We start from the raw sequence: 20,899 nt of genomic DNA, 5'->3' as shown, positions 1-20,899 counted from the left end.
CTTGATATTTATTATGATATTTAAACGACAAATTTATAAATTTTGAAACAAAAAAACATTGATGTTATATAAATATTACAGAGAGTATTTGTAAAATGTGTAATTAAACTTTAGAAACATATTTTACTTATCATAACCAGTTTTCATTTATGTTCAGTTACGTTGGATTTCATTCCGTTGTTTGTTACATATACAATATATCGTAAATTTAATAATAATATGATAGCATATTTTCTTTTTCTTAACTTCTATGATAATCTTCCCCTTTAGCTCTTTCTTTAAGCTGTTGTATAATTAGTTTTGCTACATTACAAAGCATCAGCTTTATTGGTATAAAATAATAATACCTCTTGCTCTTGAAGGCCGTCCATAATTTCTTCTAGATCAGCTTCACTTTTGATACGAGCACCAACTCTATTAAAACGTTCCTTGTCTTCTCTTTGTTTTCGCAATTCTGGAAATACTTTCTCGAAGAATTCCCGATTTTTCGCTTCTTTCGACTTCCGTTTTTGCGTTGCTTCTAATCGCTCTACTTTACGATGCCACTCTTGTACCAAAATAGCGTACGTTTGTGATTGTTGTCGATGAAGAGACGCACGTTCAGCGTGTTCTCGTCGAAGCCTCGCTATAAGCCTTGCTCTCATACACGTTTGATGCTTTGTACGATTCTCTTGGTACACGCTTGTATCCGACGGCTGATTATACAAAGGTAATTCCACTTTTGGACCCAGCCTCTCTAGAAGTCTATGAGCTTCTTCTGCCTTCCTCTGGAATAAAAATTATATTTGAATCAAAAAACTTGAAATTTATATAGATATACTGAGTACGTACATTATAAAACTATACGTATGTATATGGAAGGAATCTAGCAAGGTCGTAAAATCACTAAGTGGTGTAAACAATAGCGCACTCGAATGTCAGGAGTACAACTATGTATTTACTTTACTAAGATACCCAGATATTCGAGACTAGTATGAATAATTGATTACATTTGTTTAAACATCTTTACTTTCATATAAGAGTACCAAACAATCAACAGATTTATATTTTTTATGCGTTATACCTATTTTTAATAACTGACTATTCTTTTTTTTTTTTTTTTTAAATGTTTTTATTGTTACATAACAGTGGACGATTTCTCTTGTAAATTCTCAATATTTTCGTTTAATCCATCTTGTTTTCTTTTTCCTTGCTCTACAAAACAAAAATAATTATTTAAATTACTATATTTCTTATAAAATGTAAATTTCTTGACTTATCGATTCTATTGTATCAATGTAACGATGTCTGAGAAAAAGAAATGAATTATTTATAATTGTTAGACATTGTATAAATTATAAATTTTATAATTATGTAGCGTATCTCATTAGTGCTCGTATTCGACTTAACCGGATATACTCGTATTATATCAGATATCACAGAACGGCATTGAAGTTTCGAGTAACCGAGAAGAGCATTTTTCAAAAGTATAATCTATTCTTGGAGATCTGACAGGTAACCGTGCACCCGAATATCTCGGTTGTCAATAGCCCTAGTCAGGAATCATGATCCCAGAAATGAGTTCTATACCGTTTTCGAGTATTAACACATTATCTAGTTTATTGTTAAAATAATCAGAAATGGGCGTCATTCGCGCGTCCCGAGAAGCGATAAGGTCCCTAAATGAAAGCTGTGCCGAGCCATATACGGGTCAAGGACTCCCGAGTGAGAACTATAAAGGCCCACTATTTGGTCACGGGACAGTGAATGTATTAAACGTCTTTGAACATCAAGATGAAGATAACCGTTGCGAATATGTGCGGCTTGTATAACTGGTAACGAAAACCACTAGACGATTTATACCCCTCAAAAGTAACATTTTACATACCACTTAATAAGCGTACTTTGGATACCTTACTACACTCCTTCCACCGTTGGTTATCAATTTCGTTTCAAGTCACACAAGGATTATAAGGCGACTTTTCACGAAGCCTAAAATCTAAATAGCTTTTCTCAATTACAAAAACTTGTACGGAACATAATTTTTATACGAAACGTTACAGTGTACTGTCTAGAATAAGTTAAGCGAAATGTACATGAGAATTTATACGCGAATCTTACCCTATTTTTAGCATAAATTTTTTGTGCCAGTGACTGATGCTTTGGTTGCTGAGATTGTTCCTCAACCTGACGTTTAAGCCCGCTGGCTTCCAGAGGCTTGTTCGCCGTTTCTTCCAATTCCTTCAACTTTTTCCGAAGCATATTTATTTGAGACTCCCTCTTTGCAATCTCTCTGTCGACCTTGGCGATCTGTTGCAAAAGATCATCCTTGGTACTCCTAAACTGCGCATCTTCTTGCGTATTTGGTTCCGGAAGCGTGGGGGAAATCGCTTCAGTTTGCGGCGTATACGCACCTACAGCGGGCTGCTCCTAGCACAAATTTATCATATAATACCGTGTCGTGTTTAGCGCACCTTATTATCATTGAGAATAGAACGTTTTGCTATTTGAACGCGCGTACACTCATACGCACGCGCATGCACGTGTGTACCCACCCTAGTGTCTATCCTAAGTGGTTGCTGCAATTGCACCACGTGCTCTTGTTTCCCGCAGGGGTCAGCGGGTGACAGATTCTGACAGCGAGATTGCGATTGGGACTGCAGTTGAACTTGGGTCGGTTGACCTAAGCGTATTTTCTTGAAGGGCGGTGCCTCCTGCAGATTGGCCATCTCAACGGCCGTACGGCTGCAATACTGATCCGGCTGGACGGGCATGAGGCCTATTCGTGAATTTCTTCCACTGGACACGTGCTGATAGTCTGGCGCTGTTGGTGAAGGTGTCGGCGTCACCGAAGCAGGTGGTAAAAGAGATATCCTCGGTCTATCCCCTCTTCCACTAACTATGCCACTACCTATACCGCTATTCACCGCATATTCGGCTGTAACTACTCCAACGCCAACTCCTATCTGTGACAGAGGACTGCTGCTCACGCTGATGGCGATCCTCTCGTTCACCTGAAAAATACCACTGTTAAAATTTGTCCTTTCTTTCGATTCTCTCCTCCTTTCTTTCATTCGTCTTATGGTTTCCTTTTTTCCCCACGCGATTTATTCAATTTATCTTGCCTAACCTTCTCAGTGTGAACCTATTTCAAGAAAATCGATGACCCGGTTCAAGAGAGCAGACGACGGTACACTACCAATACACCTACAACACCGTCATACGTTTGTTGCACTCGAATCGTAACCGAATCTGTTTTTATTTTCATTCTGTCTCCGTTACTTGCTGTTATTCGTCTTGCTCGTACACTTATATTCACCACCTTGTGTACAAATAACGTCTATTCAAAGCCTCGCAATCGAATTCGCTCTACGCACAGCAACGGGTATTGCACGTTACACGAAAACGTTTATAAAAAAGCAATGCTAATTAAACGAATAATTAAAAATCGCCGTAAAAGAAATTAGAAAAGAAGAAACTGAAGATAATCTTATTTCGAATAAACCGAGTTCTCGCGTATCATATATTTTTCTATTCTTTGCAACCAGTTATCGAAATAATTAATTTAAAAATAGAAAATAAACGAAAAACTGGAAACATTCGATGCAATGAGTGGAATAATGAGTCATGATTGATCTCGTGCATACGTTTATTTATAAATGTACACAATCTGTATACGCGATCAGTAATGAACACGCATCGAACAATAAATGCGTAACCCTGTATCCTTACCAAAAATATTGTTGAACAATGTTAAACACGCGTGTTAAAATTCGTGGCAAAATAAAAAAAGGTTTAAAGTGAATAATAGTTGAACCGAATCGTTCATTCGAAAACACAATAATCCCGTGGATAGTGATGGGATTTTAATATAATGTCACTATTAGCCTAAACATGCGCAACATTCGCACAAGAAGATAGGCTAGATCGTTAGTTAGAAGGGAAAAGGGGGAGGGTTAATAGCGGGTGAAAGTCAAGGGCAAAGCCGAGGCAACGTATACGCGCGTTTCGTGTAACGCGTTCCAAACATTTAATCAGACACAAAAGATCGCAACGTATATGTTGTATTGTTTGTAAACATTAATGGTAAACATATATTGACATTACTCTTCGATTCACGGCTGACCTACATGATCTCGTATCCAACCGATCAAAATTATCCGAATCTCGCGATCCGTAGTGGAACGACAAATAGAACATTTATCATGGGTTTTGCTCGAATCGCGTACGACTCGACGAGTATACCTACATTCGTGGTGGCGCTGCGATATGGATCTCTCGCGGCATAAGCAGTTCCCGAGAGCGATGGTGGTGGCGTTTGACTGACTGTGGGTGGATTTACAGGTGCGGCCGCGGGTGTTGGAACTGGTACGGGAGTTGGCGCCGACGAGGCCGAAGTGACCACCGTGGCTACAGCTGGCACCGACGCCGACGTTGGCGTCGGTGGATACGGATGGATGTACCGTAGACCACCAGCCATGGGTACAGCAACGTAACCTCCTGGTGCGCCACCCACCGTACCGCTGTTCCCGCCACTGTTGCTTCCCGCGCCAGCACTGTTACTGGTACCGCTGCTGTTCCCACTTCCGGGTGGTGCTACGTTTGATACGGCTCCAGCACCAGCTCCAGCCCCAACAACTCCGGTTCCGCTGTTCCCGCCACCAGCGTTGCTAACGCCACCGCCGCCGCCGCCACTGCCGCCGCCACCACCGCTACCACCTCCGCCGATTGAAGGACCTCCAGCAGTGCCACTTCCAGCCGTCCCTGTTGCCGCTGCTGCTGCTGCTGCCGCCGCCGCGGAAGATGCAGCTGCACCACCCTGGACGTACGTTACGCCTGCTCCTACCGTTCTTGGAGATACGGGACTACTGCTCTTGATGTTTACGTAACCTTGCGCTGACCTGAAATAATTATTAACGTACATTACGAATTCGGTTGGACGAACGAGGAAATTTAACACATTTCGGGCACACGTCACGGGATTCCGCATATTTTACTAGTTAACCGTTAAAGACGAGTCACGGGATAGACTCATTTTCGTGCGTTACTTGTCGTCTACGCAATTCGAAAACATCCAATTTCTTCGATAAATTGCACATTGTCGGTGTTGTTTCGTAACAGATGGTGAGAAGAAACGTACACGAGAGTTAGAAGTGCGTTACATGTGCGCAACGCGCGACCGTATTCTGCTTATATACATATACGGTCTCTGTTAATAATTGAATGTAGATAACCTGAAGCTAAATGAAAAAAAGTCACAAACGTCACAATCTAAAAGGTCGATTTGTTGTAAATTTAGATATACACGTATAAGAGTGTATATACACCACGAGACAATTGAAAGTAGTTGTTCAATTCTTTTAATAAAATTTACCAATGTACTATGTACTTAATGGTAAATAATGTGACTAATATGTAAAGTACCGCCTAAGTTCCTTAACAAACTATAAAGGATATTAAATATAAAAATAATGACTAAACAATATATTTTAAGAAGAATAAAAAAAATATATATATATATATATATATATATATATATATATATATATAAACAGCGACAAGTTGTAGAATCCGGATTAGTTAGATAAACGAGATATATTTACACAATTTCATCTAATGCCGTTTAATGATATTTGTACACATTTGTAATATTAATTGAAATTTTAAGTTCAAATGGATAATGTATATATTATTATGTTTATCATTTCAGGTTGATATATACAAATATTTCTATGCTCACTTATCCTTTGTATTTCTAGTGAGAAACTCACATTGGACAATTAATAATCCCTACAATGGTTACGGTTGTCTCAGCCTAGATTTCTCGATGTATATATCGTATATACCATTCTGTTTAGCGTTACAGGGTATTCGCATTAGAAATGTGAAACATTAAAAAAACAAATGGAAATATAAAAATAAAAAGCAAACACCGCAATGTATTTTTTAATAATAAAAAGAATAATATACACTCGCGTAAGAATCTTTTACAGCAAACTACATTAAACGAAAACTTTCCTATACAAAAATTCGATATGATAAAATAACATCGACATTCATAAATCGATGCATAATAACGTAATTATCATATTTTGAATTAATAACTGTGTTTTTCCATTGCATATGAATATACATAAGCAAATGTAAATAATGAAAAACAAACGTTTATTTTCTTTCAAGTAAATCAGTTTATGAATGTCCTATATGCATTTATTACACGTTAACCTGATATAAGCAAGAGGTTATGGAATCGTAAACAAATTTACTTTTATCGTAAATAGAAAAAATTAATAACAAATCCAATAAATAAAACAGATCATAGTAAAAGGATAAGATCGTGCGAAACAAATGCACATTAAAAGATGATGGATGACAGTCCACTAACCAATCGCGTCACGTGGTAAAAATATGATTCACGTGAAATCCGCCATTGGCTATACATATGGTAGAACAGTAGATAGACGACCTTTCGGCGGTAGTTTGTCACATGTGGCAAAATACGCTGCGCATGCGTCGTAGGGTATAACGATATGCGGTGTCGCAGTATAGTACAGATCATGGTTCCGCGTGCCGGTGCATCGGTACCTATTCTGTGTAGAATGACTGCGCATGCGTTGAACATCACAAAGGGTGAATGTGCCTGTCTGCTTTCGTAAGGCGACGTTGCTGTCGCGACGTTGCCAGATCGACAAATACATTCGACGAGGTTCGTCGAGAGTTTCTGGCATTATTTACCAGTAGAACACGATGAAGGATTATTCGGTGCTGGCCAATTTTACACTTTTATACATTTTTCTTTAAATACTAATTATATACTCAACGTGGCATTTAATACACTTTGATTTAAAATATTTGTTAAAATTCTGTACGCAATATTCATTTCTGAACGTTGAATATCATACCTAATTTTTCAATCATCCTATCGAAAGACTCTCTTACTATATATGTCAGATATCTTATATAATAGTAAAGCACAATTGCAAAACAAAATTGCCGAGTACAATTATATTTAACACGAATCAGTATGTAAATTATTCTACCGAATTACTTCATAAACGAATATTTGTTATTGCATCACTACTTGTACTAAATAGAATCTTTATGTTATCTATAAACTAATCTTGGCACAGAAATAATTTTAAAATATACTAACTTCAGCAAATACGTAAATATACACAAACGAAACCTATTAATGATTAATATTTACTATATAGAAAATATTCTACCATGTACGCTTACATGTTAAAAATAGTTTTCCTATAATGCAAGTAAGGATTCAATTGATGAAACGATAAAATTCTTCGTATTTACAGAATATAAAAGTGTTACGTTTTTAAGCACAGTATCGACTCACGTGTCTGCACGTGTATGAAAATCTTGCCTTTTACATTTCTTGTTTTAACCATTTGGAAGATTTACATTAAAACTGTTGTACTCGATACATGCTACTCGATAAATAACTGTTCAGATATTTTTAAAAATTTAACTGAGGCCACGTTCCAAGTAAAGTGAACGATTCAAATATATTAATTTAAAACGTTTGCTACGAGAGAGAGGGAGAGAGAATATAATACCAAAATATCAGTAATTATAAATAATATTACCGACGCTTTATATTTACTAGAATTATTTATCGTGCTATTTTTATAATACGTCATCAATTTCGAGTGTGTTTATTTCTACTATGTTTAAATTTACTACCATTGCAATTGTTTGGCCACCTTATGAATTTCCCTAGATTATGAGTTCTCGATGATGTAACGGTCAGTGACCCCCTCCTCCCACTTCTAAAATCTTCTCCCTACCATGTATCGCCTACTCTTTTTCCCTTTTATGAATGACGCGCATGCGATAGAACATATACGTACATAGGTCACAAAGAGAACGATAACATGACATGCACATGTAAATGTACATATGAGTCTGTGCACGTTTAATGACGATGTATTTAATACGTCTGTGTACCTGAGGAACGAATTGCGATATATAGAAAAATAACTGAAAAATATTAAAAGTATTTATGTCTACGAAATAATTCTAAAATTCATGTGTAATATTATTTTCGCATCGGTATGTTTAATTGTTAAATACACGTAAAAGTGATACGAAGGAATAAACACAAATCGCAAACAAATCTTAGATTCTAAAATGTATAAAATCTGTTTCTATCATGTATGAGATCGCACAAATACTCCTGAATTCTATTACAAACAAAATATGAGTAATTGAAGAAGTGAATGATTATTTGATTATGTAATAAAAAGTACAATTTAATGGATAAATCTTAGTCGCGAGCGAAATTTACTCAAAGTAGTAATTGTGTAATGAATGTAACGATTATTTATTTCTATGATTTTATTATGCATCGCACATACAAAATTATGTGCAATAGTTTTGTGATTTTTATACTTTACAAAATAAATGTTATATTAGGATATATATATATATATATATATTGTGTACACTGAAAAGAGACGCTTAGCTTCTTCCATAAATTGTACTTTGTTCCCTCACTTCTGTAAACGAGTCTAAATTTTTCCCCATTTGTTTATTCTTAGAGATATATTTAATTATTTTAAATAATTAAAATAACCTCTATGATAAAATTCCGTAAACTGTAAAAGTTTTAAGTTGGTTTTAATATGGTCATAAATGAAGTTTTTACAAGTATAGGTAAAAGTGATTAATTATTCAAGGATATAGAACAATACTGATAATATATTATTCAATTTAATTTAACATACATACATATATTACGAAATGAATTTTGAATGAGAATTTATTTCTAATTACTGAACAAATAGTTAGTGAACACCGATATTTAAAAAAAAAAATTGAATTTATAAATTCTACGGTATGTTTTCGACTGTGTTATTACCTGTAATATAAATACTAGTGTTTTAAATTATTCAAAGGTAAAGAGTTGTGCATTTCCGCCATCACCGCCATCTTTTATTCCCTGCCGTGCGACCTACTGTTAGCTTTCTCTTTCCTCGTTCAACATGTCCTTATATTTATACTGACTTTTCGTAAATTTAAACATAAATTGATAGTGTCGCACTTGTAAATGTAATGGGTAAAATTTTGTACCGGTAATTTTGTCTAACGTACTAGCTTAAATAAGTAACATTTCAGTCATTTTATAATTATTAGCCAGAATATACTTGATAAATTTTATTTCATCTGAACATCTAAATCAAGCATTGTTTCGAAAACGAATAATGGAAAATTTCTTTCTTAATTTTATTCTATTCCCACCCTTTATATTGAGTTCCTTAATCTCATGATCAGATATCATATCCCATAGTATACATATATACATAACGTTACTTTGCTGTGATCGTTTCGTTGCTCCCTTCATTTGTACACTCCTCATGTCGAACCTAACCTAACTTGTTTTCCCGCGTTCCACAAATCATTTAATTCATACTTTACGCATACAACGGTGGTCATTATGGATTAAATTCTAAAAACGCGAATGGAAATTGTTACCAAACTTGTTTATAATAATAATACAAAATCGAATAAATATGAAGGAACTTTGAAAAACAAAAAAATTACGTTTACAGTATAGATCCATAAGTATTAGATAAATATCAATCTTTTAATAGAATGTTTTTAAAGTTAACGAAGCAATGATATAGTTATTTAAGAAATAATATTCGCTCGAATGTAAATAATCCATTACTACGAATGTTTTGTACAGATAGGAGGTTGAGCTTCATACAACAGATATAAAGAGTGATAAATGAATATTACATACACGAAGAACTACGAACGACGCAACAAAAATAACTGCGTGGACTTACTTCATCATGCAAACGAACAATCTCGAGTTTCAAAGGAATCTTTCCTTTCCGTATACATTTTCCATTCACACATCTGGTACATCGCGTTTCCAAAATTAACAGATTCACTTTAATATTTTCATTCAAGTACACTACACAACTGCTGATATATATAACCGAATGAACTATAAATCCTAAATGTAAATCTCGCGAGGTTAAAAATCAACGTTGCACGTTGACGTTTGAGGTTAGGATCGACAGGTAGCAGTAGTGGTAAAATCAGAAGAACGCATGCGCAGCACACTGAACGTATATTACGCATCCAACTTCAATCTTTTACTCGCCGCGTATTTCAAGTTTGAATACTTGAACTTATCGGGAACTTTTATTTTCGTGCGAACGTCTGGACTTATTTAACGATGTTCAGGTATAAAAGTATTACAGCAGTCATAGATCCATATATGAAATTAAAAAAGAAAAACAGTTCTATCTATTTGTTTGTTATCACGTTACAGATATCAACTGAAACAATTATGATGAAACTTGAAACATATCTATAGAATAACTCGATTTCAAATCTAAGAGCTACACGATATCAAATTCTTGCAGGAAGGGGAACTGTGGATGGACGATAACCATAAGCTATTGCGATTACTCGCTTACTGTAGTCTTTATAGCAGAAATATGTTTGCCAAAAATTGTTGCACACGAATTTGAAAATAGTTTCGTTCTATACAAATTTTCGATAGAATCGATAATAATCGAAATGTCGATGCAATTATTCCTCGTTTTAAAACGCTAAGATTACGAATACCAATAAAACTGTTTGTTCGTCTCAGAGTATAAACGAAAAAGCAAAATTGAAATTCGAGTTTCATAATTATTTTACATTTGTATAAACACATTTATGTAAATTCTCAACTTTTACAATATTTCATTACATGTAATAAACAGTATTTCAATGTTGTGGATAAAAAATGACGAATAATACGAATAATATATTAAAATTATTAGCAAATCTTTTATTGTATACGGTTGAAACTACATCTGTAATTAGGAAATATTAAAAGTTCATAGATATAAAAGCAAATAATAATTTACACATAATGAATCAAATTCACGATTATCAATAATGCTCATTAACAAATAAGGATAATTTAACGACAGCATAATTAATGTAAAGAAGATTAAAAATTTGTGAATTATATGTTGTGTTTTACAAACAATTATTATAAATAGGTATATGTGAAATATTGCTATTTATATTATGTGTGAAATATAAATAAATAAAGTAGTACATAAAAATAGTGAAGAAAAAGAAATAAACTGAAAGTAATAGTTCCTATACAGGTATATACCGTATGTTCAATTTAAATGTGTACACTCAATTATTTTTCTAGGTATTAAAATTGCAAAAAAATGTTTAAAATCAAAGTTGTATGGTATCGGAAGTACACATTGTGACGATAATTATTTGACCTTGCAACGATCTTCGAGAATCCTACGAAGGTGACAGTTAAATTTTTAAATAGAACTCTACATTTGTTATTTTATATTCTCGTGGCTGACATCGAATCGTTTTCAAAATACTATCTACAGGTACATTTTGTACAAACCGTTGTCGAGTTATTAACTAATATAGTAGACATGGTCCCGGCATTAGGGTTCCACGATGTACACCGCTTGGAGGTTACGCGCTCGAACTTTACTCGCTTGTAGAAGAAAAACAATTGGATTGGGCCACATCGATGCTGTTCTGTTTATCATTGTTACAATCTAATCGTTGAAGCGGTGTCATCGGAGTACCGTATTGTGATTTAATAATAGCAGTGAAACGAACAAGTTTTTCTTAGAAATAAAAACTATAAAATATTTAACAATAATGTTGTTTAATATCAAGGATAAAGTAGAATATGTATTACATCGAGACGATGGATACTTATCTTATCACGAAGATTGTATAAAATTCTATGAACGTCACGTTGATCGACCAAATTCGACCGCAACGACGGTAACGGTATTGTAGTTTTTCTTTTAGTGTATTGTTACCGGTACTAGTTTTTATATTAGTATAAGAAAAACAAAAATTATTAAACGTATTTCGAGCACCGAAAATATGGAACAAGAAACGATCTCGAGTTTGGTCCAAGGCCAATGAAAGTAACGTTTTAACTTTATTTCAATGAAACCCGAGATACTTCTCGAGTTGTACATCGGTTAATGTTCATGCCGAGAATTTGTCAACTGTAATAATTAATGACACAAGAGAAACGATTTGCACGAAATATTGCGATACAAATGCTTACAATTACCGAACAAATTGATTTAAATCGATTTAAAATAAATTCTAAATTTATTAATTTGATTAATTCGCAAATTGGTAGAATGGGAGATTCATTGGTAGAAGGATTAAAGTTGTTGCAAAAAATAAATCGAGAGTGCAGAACGAAGTTTGTTCTCGTATACGAGAAAAACTACTTGGAAAATTAGACAGATACACGTATCTAGATTTTACTGAGAAGTAGGAAAGCAAATCTCGTTACAAATCGTATCTCGCTTGTTACGTTTAGAAATGGCAGCAGCGTGGGACTAGTATGAAATTTAGCTTTCAAAGGGTTAAAGGTGGAAAACAAAGCACGCTGCAAAGCGTGCCGGGATTATTTATTTCGTGGATGATAAATAATTACGGGCGTAGCAACGTAGAGACGTTGCTGTTCATTTTTAACGAGTTTTACATTAAAGAAACTTTCCTGGATAGTTTCACATACATCCGTAAACGTGCCCTTTGCAAGTTCACGGTGGTCCGATATCGATACTATTTGTAAATACGAATAAACAGGATACGGTCTGTAACGAGATTTGCTACACTAAAGGCGGAAATACATTATTGTCACGTCACGTGAGCGCACGTGAGTACGCGTCACCCTCAGAAATATGAGCGCGCGTTTCAAGTTGGTTTTAAATTACTTGGAGACACATTGTTATCAGTTATCACCAACTGCACGTTTGACGTCACGTAACCATACAGATTAGCTCACGGCTCACACATCTTTCATTTTCCGTTGATACACTTTCGTGAGCCGAGAATCGTAAACTACGGAAGAATTATTCACAGAAAACTACATGTGCGCAGAAGATTATACCATATGAAATCTCGTATTTGAATTTTAATGATATTCGGAAAGCAACATAAAGAGATATACCAGTGATTTACAAATTAGAAGCTGAAATATCTCACGTGCGGTAATGTGCGCCTGGAGATACATAGGTAAAATGTATTTCACAATATATTCAAATGATGAATACTATACTATTATAACAATTGTTATCTTATTTGTAGCGCGATACTTGAAAATATTTAAATATTTGGTAACTGTGCAGATACAGATATATAATATTACACTTCGTTGTCGGGCGAAGAATACAGAGGGATTTTGTAATCGCCTCATTAGCGAGAATTATTAGCTACGTTATATCGTGTAGCCGACAATGTGTAACCAAGTATTAAAAACCAAACGTCAAATGACATTTTTTTCGTGGTTACGAATAGGTGGTGAATAGGTACAATGCACAGATAGAAGTTTGTGCAGCGAAAGGATCACCAAAATTCGAGTAAAAGTTTTTTATTAACTAAGCAATAACAATAAGAATAATATGAATTGTGCGAACAAAAATGTAGGATTCTCTTTCTTCCCAAGTAACGATTAGTGCACGTGTCCGAGTTGCATCGCACACTGTTATTATTTTTGGTACATCGTGTAACTCACACGGTTCGCGTTTTATTTATTTTCATTTCAGTACTTTCTAATCCTTTGTTATTTACTTCTTAATCCAATATTATTGTATCACAAGATGGTTCGTAAACGCGTAAAGTGGCTAAAATGTGTGCTCAAGTAAATCTACTGTGCTGCGATTACGTACAAAACACTGTAAAGACGTGACATCTCCAATGGGAGGGCGGCCAAGAGTCTTAACTGGTCAAGATGAACGAAGAATTGTGCATTATATTACAAGCCGTGAAGCAGAATCGGCAACTGTAACTGCTAAATGTTCATTAAGAGATACAGGAATCAAAGTTGGTAAGGGGACAGTGAGGACCATCCGAGGAATCTTAGACCAGCCTGCGCAAAGTCTCCACAAGCTAAACTACATCGAGAATTTACAAGGTATATTGAAAAAAAAAAGGAAAAGAAACTCAGAACGCGTACAAATCTCCTCTTAGCTCGCTAGTGAAACTACACGCTCGTGTTATAAAACGGTGGAATCAAATATCATTTGATTTCTGCTCAAGATTGGTTGAAAGTATGCCAAGACGTATCAGAGCCGTGTATTATCAAAGCAAATGGCTCGTGGACAAAATATTAAGGTACGATAGAGCTTCCAAATCTGTCTGTGAACAAATTCCGGGACAAAACTAATTTTCCGTGTTTTAATTTTTTCAGCCAAGAAGCAACCTTATCTTAAAAGTTAAAAAATAGTTTCGGTTTTCTAAAACTATAAAGAATCGGGTAAGAAACTTTATTTTCGTGTTTGTATACTTTGTTCAACAATAGGAAATATCTTTCTTAAAAACGTTTACGTTGTCGATTCAATATTGCTCCTTACTGTACGTTGCAAATCGATAAAATTGATCAAAATCGGACGATTCTACACCAGGAACGAAATGAATATTTGAATTATTTTTTAGAATCACTACGGGTCAGAGGAAACGACTTTTTGTTCGGGGACTGCGGACCGGATAATTTCGGCTGCCGGGCCGTAGGTTACCGACCCCTGTTCTAGATGAACAAAAATATTGGAACACAGTACAAATATATATATATATATATATATATATATATATATATATATATATATATATATATTTGTACTGTGTTATATATATATATATATATATATATATATATATCGTCGTTCCTTCGAGGAATTATCATTTTAAGATAACAACAAAGGTACTTCCGATTGGCATCGTTTCTATCGTGCGATAATTTTGAAAATTAACCAAACAAACGAACAATCGAAAGCAAGCGAAAGGTAATTGTAAATTTACATATTGATCAAGATTGGAGAAATAGCGAAGAAAAGTAAATTATCGATTAGAAAATTCAGAAAAATAATAAATACGGCGAATAAAAGTTCGACGTTAAATTTATCGGAAATTGTAAATACGATGAACAATAAGTGGGAAAGAAAATTTAAAAATTAAAATTCTGTAGCAAAAATACTAACGCATAGAAGAATAAAATTAATCAAAAGAGGGAGAAAGAATTCACTAAAGAATTTGTGGCAAAAAGTCTCGAATTTCAGGAATCGGTATTATTTATCGATGAATGCTAATTTAATATATTCAAATCACATGGTAGAACGCAGATTTGCGTGCCAATTGTTCTCTTTGTCCACGCGATGCTTGCAAAATGTATTTTGTCCGGTTTGTATCCTAAAAATTGTGCCGTGTCGATATGTTTGTATACGTCTCTCGCAGTCGGAGGTTTTCAAAGATCTCACCTTACCGCGAAAGGTAACATTAAATTCGAGAAACTATCAAGATTGACATAAATACGGATTATGTTGCAGAGTCGTGAACGTTTTCGGATTATAGCAATAGGAGCCGTAGACGCAACGATCGAAATATACGTGCGAGCGGTACGTCGAATTACAACGATAATCGTGTAGCGATCGATCGGCTGCGTTATACAACAGGTTGTAGAACAACGCTGCACACTTTGTAATTATTACTCGAACACTGTTATCGAGAATAGTTGAAGAAATTATTATAGGAAAAATCGTTACGTCTGCGGTCTTTACAATACCCTGTTACAAGTGCGCCGATCGAGTTTACTCGTGGACCTGGAAGAGGATAGGGTAGTTTTTATCCAAGGAATGGACCTTTTTTATTAGGGGTCGGGATCGAGACTCACGCGTACCACTCGACGAGGAGAGAGCACACTATAGACGGAAAGCGAGCTCGGTCTACCGCGGCCGGAAGTCGAGAGCAATTCTCATCGCGCGCGGTATTCCTCCGCCAATGAAAATCTACATCTTTATGATTTTGCAGGATATCTTTATGAAAATACTATCAACGAAGCGGCGAGGCTTCCTCGATGAAAATAAATCCCAACGGTGATTTTTGTTGGCTTACTTTTAATTGTACGCTATCCGAACGACTCACGGAGAACTTTTAATTACGTATAATTAAAAGTAGCCCGAACAAAGTCGCGTTCGAACTTACTTTCGTCGGGTAAACAGCATCGACGCGTTGGTATCGTTCTCTCGAAGATACAATGAAAAAGATCCAAATTTATAACGATCGTTGGTGGATATTTGATCCTGCGAGCGATAAGGATCGGTCATGCCTGCCGGACATGGGCGACACGTGTCCACGGGTCGCTCGCACTGAACAAACAAAAAAAGAAGTGGCGGGGATACTCCGTTGACAAGTGTACGGACGACTAGGCAGACTTGTGACCGTGAGTTACCGAATACCAAACAACCGAACAGAACGGAGAAATTTATGCTTTCGAACGAGAAACGTTTCCATTAAAAGTGCCGTCTTCTTCTTCTTCTTCTTCTTCTTCTTCTTCTTCTTCTTCTTTGTGCCTTTAGAAATAAATAATTACCAGTACTGATCGCACCTTGTGCATACGAAACGCTCTATTATAGTCATGTTACGCTACGACCGGGAAAGCCGGACTAAAGAGGACAAGGGGATATTTAGATAGACCAATTTAACAATCGTATTCGCATATATTGTACCTTAAGGAAGTATTAAAAGGGCGGTTCGTACAAAACGATGAAACCTAATTCTCGTTTGAAAAGAAATGAAAATTTCGAAGTAAAGGAGACGCAACGTGGGAAAATCCTACGACACTTTCATTAAAATTTCATGAAAATTGTCGACGAAAGTGACTTTGACGTTTCGATGAAAACCAAAACAGTGACTTTCCATTTATTAAATTGCATCCTGTAGGTGCTTACGAGTACATAAACCAAGTAACGAACACGATGTTCGTTAAATTATAATAATTTAGAAAATAGTTGAAGGAAATGTAGAGCGCGCAACGCTACTTCTTCCGCCAAGAAAAGAACAAGTTCGACAATGTTTGCGGGTTCCAATTGCAAAGTTCCTCCTCCGCATGTTGGAAACCAACCACCATAAAAGATAATATACTTGTAAAAACTATTACCGTGAGTTTCCAGAATTTATATTTATACAGTTTGGTACAAGATTCGTGCGTATTTGTGTTTAGAAAGCAGGTTCGTTGGATCCTACGTTCGTACGAACGTAAACACGACGGGTGGGTCCCAGCTCGTATCCGGCAGCAGGTGAACGTTTATGCCTAAATAACGCGGCCGGTCGAGTGGCGCGATTTTTTTACAAGAACGTATTTACTAAATTAACTCGATCTCGACTCGCGTTACGAAGGCGAATTTAAAGGACGCGGTGACTCGTCGTCTTCCGCGCTCAAGAGAGCGAGGGGAATGCGTGCCGCTTTAATTACAACATCCTATGTACACACTCATGCAACGCGATCGCGATAGCGAACACACGTACAAGCTTACCTGTGCAGCTGTACTGGAGTAGATCTCGCGGGTAAATGCTGGTTATGCGAGACCGGTGGTTGTGCCTGACCCCTACCAGGGGTCGACGTTACGCCGACGAGTGAGTGGCCATGGGATCCGTGAGGATGACCGTGGGGGTGGGCGTGTGGGTGTGGAGGATGAGAGTGGGGGTGAGGATGATGATGGTGATGCAAATCTCCCCCCACTGGACCCACAGGGCCCACCGGACCCCCCACCCCCAGTCCGCTCACTACCTGGACTTGCTTGCCCACTGTCTCCATCACCCCTAGCGCATTGTGTACTGAAACAAGTCCCGTAAAAATTCATTCCAACTTTCCTTCATTTTATCCTTTTCGCTTCTTAATTTACATAATGGACATTTATTCAAGCGTACGCGTTAACCGTCAACGGACGGGACAAGATTCTCGTTACGTGTCCAGTAATACGAACTAATTTTATTCGAACGATATTTACCACATACGTGTCTCGAGACAAATGTCGTTCGAAATAAAGCTTCAGTTTCAATATTTTCCGAGACGAAAGTAGACGGACAATTTTTATCGGTTAGAACCTAACAGGGTTCCTACAAGTGTCGTTCGTATTTTTATTTTTTCGAGATTATTTCGCGATCAACTTTATCTCTTTAAATGGCGTAACGTACTGTTCTTTGTTGATATTTTGTTAGATAAAAAAAAAAAAAAAAAGTAAAAAATGAATCGTATAGTGCGCACGCACCGTTTCCGTATTATCGTAGAAGCGTCCTTCGCATCTCGAATGCCCTTGAACATTACCGTATCGTACATTGTTCTATTCGTCTTTTTTATAACCAACGAGACAAAAAAAAAAAATTACAGCAATATCATTTGGAGAAACGAAGTTAACCTAGAGATAACCTTCGAACCCTAAAAAAGAAATATCGATTCTATTACTTTAGATTGTGCACAAAAATGGGAAAAGAATTTCCCCCTATCGTTGTCTCGTTAAATTAGTAGGTAAATCGGACTTTCGGTTATTTCGAACAGTATTTATCACGGGCTTACCCTGTGTAAGAAATAGAAGTATTGAACAGCGATGTACGTTTTCGGGACCAACGAATACGTTTTTATTCGAAGCGCAACACAATCGATCGAACTTCGAATAATGTACTCAACTTATTGCTCGAACGATAAACGATAAACCAGCGATAAGCAAATAAAATATCATTTGAATAATAGGTAACGGATGAACGCGATACACGATCACTTTCATCGATCGAAAAATATGACTTGTACTCGAATAACTCTTTACTGAAATCATTTCTTATATGAACAATTTTTTAATAATCTTCCAAGAATGTGCCGAATATTCATCGCAAACGATAAACGATAAATAGGTTATTCTATTTCCAGGTATGGGATCAATATAAATGATTTATTCGACGTACTAACATAACTTTTCTAGTTACCGATTTCTGAATAATCCGCTTCTACGCGAATAACAGACACATAATATAATCATACGAACATTAATCCAACCAACGAATGACGATTCGTTCGAAATCATAATTAATTAATTAATTAATTAATTAAAAATATAAACCAAAATATAAATAAATAAACTGCCAATATAAGTGCAGCTGCTATAATTAATCAACACTTTGAAATACAGTATCGATCGCTTTTGATCGCTCGACAAAATTGCACGATATTCGATACGATTTGTTAAATATTAATGTAACCGATGCTTACATTCGCTAGAATGTATACTGTAAAAAAAAATATCCACGTAACACTGACGTTCAACGTTTGTCGTTAACGTGTATGTGCAAGAGAAATAAATAGCAGGAAAATATTAGAGAAATAATGGCAAATAATGGTATTATCTACGGATCGGATAAATTACACATGACAATCTAATCAATGATTATATCGAAGTAGAATACCGATTGGCCATGTTTGATAACGCAACTTGAAAAAGTTATACTGTATACGAGGGGTACAGGTGGTAGTCGCAAAGAATAAACCCGAGGGATGGATACCGTAAAACGAAATAAATACTTCTCGACTTCTCCTGTGGACCGTATTTCCTCGATTCATTTGTCCCTGACTATAATGTGTAATATATGTTTGCACATATATCTGTAATATATTAAATTGCCCGTATAAATCGATCCATACGATTATGTCTTTGAAACTACCGACGATTTCGAAAAAAGTTTCAAACAAAACGGCTAGTCATTTTTTGGTAGACGGAAGCGTAAAAAGTGTGAAAAAGATAGAAATGGGGGCTTCGTTTTTGTTTAAATAGAACTAGATATTTTTCGATACATTAATCGCTGCAACTCTTCGTATTCACTTTAGGAAGATATTAAATTTATAAAGTTATTAGTTTAGAAAATATTTTTACTTGTTCTCGTTGTCGAGAAAGTTCTAATACACTGGGTGACCAAGTTGTCTTTTCGCGGGCAATTGCCGGCCGATGCCTGGGGATAAGGCTCTCGAGGCTCACTACCGAGTAACCGACGTCACAGTAAAAAATGGCGGACGAGAATCATTACGATAGGAAGAAAGCGTCGTTCGCTTGTACACTTCGATTGTTGTGTGCCCGTTGTGGCCCGTTTCCGAGAAAGGGGCTCGGGAAGAAAAACGATTTTTCAAGAAAAACGCATTTAAAATTTCAGATACGTTTCGCTTCGCGTTACACTTCGTCCAACTTTCGCCACATGCTAAGAAAATATCTCCTTAAATGATTTAGCCATTGTTATTAAACTTTGCAGACTGTAATCGTAAACCTTGCTAGTTTTTCCGTGTCGTCAAAATATAACAATCTAGTAAGGAGTACAACTAACAGGTGGCATTAAAAGATTTTAAATCTTTCGTTTGCATTAAAGCACCTCTACGAAAAATAAAAAGATAATCACGAAAATAAAGTACTTTCGTTTAATAAAAACTAATCCGTTATTAAAAAATATTTACAATTCGTTGGTAAAATTAATAACGATTATTAATATCGATAGATATTGAATTATTGATCACGATTAAGCTTATATTTGATGATTCGAATTATTTCAGGCGCGTTACTATCGTTACACGATTATTCTAATATTTGTTACACTTTTGAAAGAATCGTCCATGTTACGGAAGATACGGAAGATACGGAAGATACGGAAGATACGGAAGATACGAGATATGGGAAATTTTCAGAAAATTGTTAAAATGTTTCATATTTGGGGGGATTTTATACATCTTTCGAGATGTTGCGGTTGACCGTGGTAGGCTTGCGGTCTGTACCCGTGCACGGTCCTCGCATTCACAGTCTCCCACCCTGGAACGCTTGCCCCGTGGAGGTGTGGCTCGTGCCCGACCAAAGCTGTTCGGGCGAGCACGCTGGAATCTGCCCGGTCGGGCAGAGTTGACGATCCCTGCTCTACTAACTAACTACGTTCGTGTCAATCTTTCTAAACAATTTTCCGTAGAAAGCTTTCAAACGATCGATCGCTTAACATTTTCTTATCCCGCAACGCACATCGAACACGACACTTTCCAAGTTTACTCGCAAGATTATTAACAATTAAATCAGCAATCTCATTAATT

At 36.0% G+C, this 20,899-nt stretch overlaps 1 protein-coding gene across 10 annotated transcripts in view; it reads right to left on the bottom strand.

The window, feature by feature from the left end:
• Smr (nuclear receptor corepressor smrter) overlaps positions 1-20,899 on the bottom strand; it is a 96,729-nt gene that overhangs the window by 39,961 nt on the left and 35,869 nt on the right. For 8 of the 10 annotated variants that reach the window (XR_012993961.1, XM_076325766.1, XM_076325762.1 and 5 more), the window contains 5 exons: positions 17,328-17,628; positions 4,229-4,880; positions 2,535-2,993; positions 2,101-2,403; positions 348-767 (listed from right to left, as the gene is read on the bottom strand). Coding sequence is in view for 9 of the 10 variants with exons in the window: in XM_076325766.1 (XP_076181881.1) it covers positions 348-767; positions 2,101-2,403; positions 2,535-2,993; positions 4,229-4,880; positions 17,328-17,608 (2,115 nt within the window). In the remaining variant the exon portion in view is untranslated. Of the gene's footprint in view, positions 1-347; positions 768-2,100; positions 2,404-2,534; positions 2,994-4,228; positions 4,881-5,750; positions 5,784-9,788; positions 10,303-17,327; positions 17,629-20,899 lie in introns of those variants that run through there. The other 2 variants (XM_076325769.1, XM_076325770.1) reach the window with 2 other exon arrangements.

The sequence above is a fragment of the Ptiloglossa arizonensis genome, chromosome 13 (genome assembly GCF_051014685.1).
Source record: "Ptiloglossa arizonensis isolate GNS036 chromosome 13, iyPtiAriz1_principal, whole genome shotgun sequence".
Taxonomy (NCBI): domain Eukaryota; kingdom Metazoa; phylum Arthropoda; class Insecta; order Hymenoptera; family Colletidae; genus Ptiloglossa; species Ptiloglossa arizonensis.
This window is presented reverse-complemented; position numbering and strand designations above follow the sequence as displayed.